The sequence below is a fragment of the Aptenodytes forsteri genome, unplaced genomic scaffold (genome assembly GCF_000699145.1).
Source record: "Aptenodytes forsteri isolate BGI_AS27 unplaced genomic scaffold, ASM69914v1 Scaffold309, whole genome shotgun sequence".
In the NCBI taxonomy this organism is placed as follows: Eukaryota; Metazoa; Chordata; class Aves; order Sphenisciformes; family Spheniscidae; genus Aptenodytes; species Aptenodytes forsteri.
This window is the reverse complement of record NW_008795857.1, coordinates 5,105,727-5,111,726: the sequence shown is the minus strand read 5'-3', so window position 1 is coordinate 5,111,726 and position 6,000 is coordinate 5,105,727. Positions and strand designations below refer to the sequence as shown.

Sequence of the window (6,000 nt, the reverse complement as noted above, 5' to 3'; positions counted from 1 at the left end):
CGCTTAGGGACATGGTTTAGTGGGCATGGTGGTGTTGGGTTGACGGTTGGACTCGATGATCTTAGAGGTCTTTTCCAACCTTAATGATTCTATGATTCTGTGATATCTTTTGTTTTCACAGGGAGCTTGAATTGTAGCCTTGTTGCTCTTTGTGCCACTTCGAGGTATCTCTTGTCCTATATTTGTAAATGTTGGTGGGCTATTGTCTAAGGAGAACATCCACCCACATGGAGTTGTAAGCCCAACTTAACCTTAATGATTCTATGATTCTGTGATATCTTTTGTTTTCACAGGGAGCTTGAATTGTAGCCTTGTTGCTCTTTGTGCCACTTCGAGGTATCTCTTGTCCTATATTTGTAAATGTTGGTGGGCTATTGTCTAAGGAGAACATCCACCCACATGGAGTTGTAAGCCCAACTTCTTTCTCATCTCTGTAAACATGTCCAACTGTGAATAAAATAATTTTAATTCTCATCTCTGTGTATTCTTCTGTGTTTCCCCCTTTGTCTACCACAAGCTAGCGGTAATGCCGGTTAGTGAGAGATGGACCCCTGAGGCCATGTTCCTTGAGTGACTAGAAAGAGGGTGTTTGTTTGAGATTACCCTCCAGCACTTTTTAAGCGTTAGTGGTTTTTTGCTTTGCAAAATCTGTGTTCAATTAGTCATAGAATTTTAAATGAAAACAGACCTCTGTAAAAACAGAGAATGGATTTAAAACTGTTGAGGATTTGTAAAATTGTTATTCCCATAAGCTTTAACTGAGTAAGATGTTTCAATTTAGAATGGTCTTGGAAAGGCACTACTAAAATATCTTGGTCCCCTAAACGGTTCTTTTTTTCTGTGACTGCTCCTAGGTCTAGGCCTTCTTCTGCACATACCATACTCCCATTTGTCATTGTAACAGTTTTCCAGAATGTCCTTTAGATTTCTGCAAGTTTGAAAAACGCGTTCTGCATAGTGGTATTCTAAAGATTAAATCAGCATTGTTTTATTTTTTTTTCTTTACAGTATAGACTTCCAAAAGAACAATCCAATACACAAATTAACTGAAGAGGAACTTTTGGCTTTTACTTCAGTAAGTAACTTATCTGGACTTCTTAGTAAACATGTTTTCACTTAGTACCAAGCAGTAACCTGTCAATCACATTAATCATGAAACTGTAAACCAAATTTGTTTTAGTACTCGGTCATTTCATTAACTTTTTCTTATTGCAAGAAATTAGAGTGATGCTGAAGTTCAACCCAGTTTTGAGCCATCATCATGCAGGATAAGCTTGACATCTAAAAATTAATTTCGTCTGAAAATACGCACAAAACACTTTTTTACGTGTTTGTTTTAGTTTTTATTAACTATATGAATTATAATGTAATATTAAACCAAGCATTTTTACGGGCAAACTCTTCCTATGATACTAGTGCTGAAAGTTCTCTTCTTTGAACAGTGTTTAAGTGGCGTTCAAAAAGAATTTCGGCTTTATTCTGTCAGATTTATTCAGTCTGTGTATCAGATGTTCTACTTAGACATGTTTCTTCCCAGTTTAGTGGCTGATTTGCTGCAGAACAATTCTGTAACTTCCAAAGAAGCCTTGAAAGTTCTAACTCAGTATTTTTTCAATGTAATTTTTTTTACTCAAGACAAAACACAATTTGCTTCCTTCCTTGATCTTTTCTGGTTTTGTGTGTTTTTCAATAGTTTATGGGGGTGGAGGAGGAAAGGCCAGTGATTATATTGCCATTTTTGCTTACGTTTCACAATGTTAGAGTTCAGCTTTGGTGCAGTAAAGAGGGCTTGCTCTCCTACCCAAGCCTTGTAGTCTGAGACCCTTTTGCTATAGTAGTGCCATCTGAAAAAGTAAATTCTTGTCAAAAGATTGAAGATAGGATCTCGGCAAAAATCCCTTTGATTTCATTTGAGCTAGAATTTTATCACTGACACTTGCAGTTATGTGAAAAGACTATGGACTATCTAAGGTTAACTATGGTAATGTTTTGGGGTGGTTTTTTGCTTGGTTTTTGGGTTTTTTTTTGTGGTGGTAAAAGGAAGTTCAGTCTGTAAAAAAGAAAATCCTAGTCTTTTTATTAGATAGATAAATGTAAAATAGGTTGGTTTTAAAGTAATGTTTGTTTAGGTCCCTATGCTAATACAGTACATGTAAGATCTGCATGAGGGAGCTGAGTGAATCAGGGTAAAACAGTTTGGTTTATGTAGGTTTTCTGTTTGTTGCTACGATGATCATAGTGCTTTCTCATGATATACTCATGGTTTCTGAAGTATTTTGTTTTGAACTACAGTTTTGATTTGTTTTTCTAAAAGGTGGGAATAGAGAGTAGGAAAAAAATGAAATGTAGAAAAAATGAGACTGTCCACTCTCACTTCATATTGTAGTAATTGAAGTACCCAATAAAGATATTAAAGAATGATGACCATTAAAGGAGAGAAAAAAATTTACAGAAAGAATAAATATGTACGAAGTAAGGAAATGCACACATAGAAAAGGCTATAGGAATGAAAAAAGCTGGTGAACCGAGTACTGCAAACTTTTTTTTTAAATGGTGAAACTATTACAGTATAATTTTTTTGCAAAAATAACGTTAATGCAAATATATAAAATTTCAAGATGTTTTGTTAAAACAAACCCTGCCATTTTTGCTGTTAAAATAATAGGTTTTAAATTAAGTGTTTTCTGTGAAAACTCAGGTTTTTTCTTCTCATATTTTATTTCCTGTCAAACTCCCTGGACTTTTTTGTACACTCCCTGCTTCAGTCTTCCCACTACCCACTATTGTTTGCGTAATTCTTGGGTGGAAATGCAGTCGTCATATACCTGAATCTTGAAATAACTTCTCCATATATTCTATCCTTTTAATATTAAATGGAGTGATACTGTGATAACATCTTTATCAAGATTGGCTCTACTCCTGTAATGGTGTACTTCCCAGAATAATGAACCAGGAGTGGGGTTTAGTTGTTTTAACACTTGAGTTTTCAAACATTTAAACACTCTTCAGGTTTTACAGCAGAGGAGAAAGAGTCAAGGTAGCATACATACTAGGCAAGAAAGATAATCAGCTTTACTGTCATCTTTTATCTAACACTGCTTGACAGATCATATTACCTATTATCTGAGATGTAAGAGATCTGCTAGGTGAATTCTACATAATGGGAAAATTAAACTGCGTTTTTCTGCCATCTGGTGGCTGATTCCTCAAAAATCACAGGAGAGCTGATGAACTTGCTCCTTAAATATTTATTGCAGTGACTGTGGGGAGTTTGTTTTCATTAATTTATTTATCTTTTTATAGAGCTTGTAAGTCAGCTACAGCTTGCTTCACCCTTGTAAGATCAGCAGCCACTATCAGGATAGATCTCCAGAGAAACACAGCTGAAAGATACATGTAGGCTTCCCTATCACTTTGTGCTCTGAGTAGCAAAAAAGAAGGCTCTACAGCAGTAAACGAACAGGAATTTAGATCTCACTAGCAGTGCAGAATTCAGTGGGCAGCAGTGACGTAAAGAAGTAGCTGGAAGCCTGAAAATTAAAGGAAATAATAGATTTCAATATCAGAATAGTGTTCTTTTAAACTTTTGCTTAATGTTTCCAAGTTAACTGGATGTAGGGACACAATTCAGTCTTACCATTATTTTCTCTTTTGATCTTGACCTATGCTCCCAAGACACAAACAAGAACAAGTATGATATTACCATCCCAAATCTTTCCTGGAAGCTGAAAACAGGAATCAGATATTAGCTTATATGAGTTCTTTTCAATAAAGGATTCTTTTGTGGAGTTTGCACCTGAGCCTAAAATTGTGGATAGTCACTGCAGAATTTCATGATAAAATCTCTGAGTTCTTCTGCATCTTAGGTCTGAGTCACCGAGGCAAGCAAGTCCATTGCTGTGCTTCCTGGCAGTAGGGATGTTCTGTGTGAATGTTAACACAGCCTTGGTTCTTATGGTGTCTGCTAGCTGAGTAAATAAGTGACACTGCAAATGTTATCACTTGTATTTAAGGTATTTACCAAGCTTTGGTACTACCTAGTGAAACAAGCAAATGAGCACTTTATCAATGCTGCTCTAGTAATTTCTTTAGCATCATTTAAACTGCTGTGTGTGTGTGTGTGTGTGAGCAGGCATCTTCTCAGCCTACATGTGGATTCCTAAATCTGCAGGCTGGTTAGATGGTTGTCATGCATTCATCTGATATCTGCTGAAATTTGTGTTTCCTGAAGAAAGGAGGGCATTTCAAGATATCTTAAGAAACTTGAGAAATTGTAAGGCGTTTTTAATAGATCAGTGAATCGTCAAGAGATCCTCTTGCTTTAGACATTGCAAAACAAATGTATGTGACCTGCAGTTTCTCTCAAGCAGAGAGAATTAAGGTCCAGGTAGTATCAGAGGGAAAGGATGATGAAAGTAAACTCAAGTAGATGATGTGGTCCTGTCTCATACTAGGTGTAGTTTGGCAAACAGGCATTCTAAACTCCCTTTTATATCTGTAGAAGTCGAAAATTACTAGATCTTGAGAGATGTATGTTTTAAACAACATAGCTTGCAGTCCTAAAAAATAACACTATTAAGTCACTATTAGTCACTGCTTGGTGACTGCGGTCAAATACAAAAGGATTGCTGCTTTTCATTTACTGAAGTCGCTTGGGAATAGTTGCCATTGTCCTAAAAGTACTAACTTTTGTAACTAAGAATTACTTTCAGTATTGCTAATTTTTGAAGCAAGGTGTGGGGGCGTATCAAATCCTGTGTACTTGTGTATGTAGTCTCATTGGCTGGGATAGTTCCTCATGGTATACTAATTTGGACTTCAGTGTTTGAGGTGTTCTAGTCAAATCTGTTCACCTATCATCAGCATCATACTTCAACTTTTAAGCTGTTAATCTATAGCTGAAATTAGATACATTTGTTTTGGGTTTTTTCTGCTTATAGTTAAATTGTTGATTTGGTATCTTTACATGAGAAGTAAATGTAGCACACATGCACTTAAGAATAAACACAAAATTAAACATTTGATTTTAAGGGGAATTAAATATTCTTTTTCTCATGCATAATGGCTTAGGGAATCAGTTATAATGTTTTTAATTAATTCTATTATGGAGCACTTGGACTCCTAAGAAAGCTAAGATCTTATTTAGAAACCAAATATCACACAAGCTGCTTCAGAGTCAGAGTTATGCATATGATATTTGGCAAACTTTCTGATTTAGCTAACTGAATATTGCATTTAAAAGCCTTTTTTAAGAGAGGAAAAGAGGGACAGTAAACCAGTAGTGAAACCCAGTGCTTTTCTGTTAGAATTACGGGTTTCTTCTTTATAATAAACTTTTTTCCTCAGAGCTTTCTGTATAGGAAGTAGGAAGTACATGATGCAAGAAACCAAAGAACTAAATCTGTTCTGCTTTCACATTGAGGTTTTGTAGCTTAGTTTACTTCCAGCTCCCCAAGTTAGTTTTACAATGCCTAAATATGCTTCCTTATCCCATCTTTAATTTCAGTGGATTGTTTTTTAATGTAAAAATACATATGTGAAGTCTGCTGGGTTTTATATCAGGCAGCAGTTTTTCCCTAGAAGTTTACAAGTACATCACTGATCTCTGTATATCAGTGGCCCAAATACTTTTTTAGAAAAAAAAATCCTTTTCGTAAATGAGCAAAAGTAGGGTCTTAAAATCACTTCTATTAAATATTTGCTGTTTGCTTTATTTTGAATAGGTAATGCAGTTAAGACAATATACCAAAGAGGAGATTAAATGAACAACACTGATATTTTAGTATATTTTTTAAAAGAATTTTTTTTAAAATTACATTTAAAGCTTTATAAAAGATGTCCATCGTGTGAACATGAACTTTAGAACAGGAAACTAAAAAGTATTTCTGAAATGTAAAAGAGTTCCAGGAACATATGAAAGTTCTGTGTAAGAGCTGGTAAACCTTTATGTTTTACTTTTAAGATTATGCAGTTCTTGCAGGGAAATAGGGGAAGGATTAA

The 6,000-nt window shown here is 35.2% G+C and overlaps 1 protein-coding gene across 1 annotated transcript in view; it reads left to right on the top strand.

Moving 5' to 3' along the window:
- The window catches only part of TTC27 (tetratricopeptide repeat domain 27), a 139,552-nt gene that overhangs the window by 47,732 nt on the left and 85,820 nt on the right, over positions 1-6,000 (top strand). Inside the window, exon 9 of the mRNA XM_019473243.1 lies at positions 1,009-1,075. Within this exon, the coding sequence (XP_019328788.1) occupies positions 1,009-1,075 (67 nt within the window). The remainder of the gene's footprint in view (positions 1-1,008; positions 1,076-6,000) is intronic.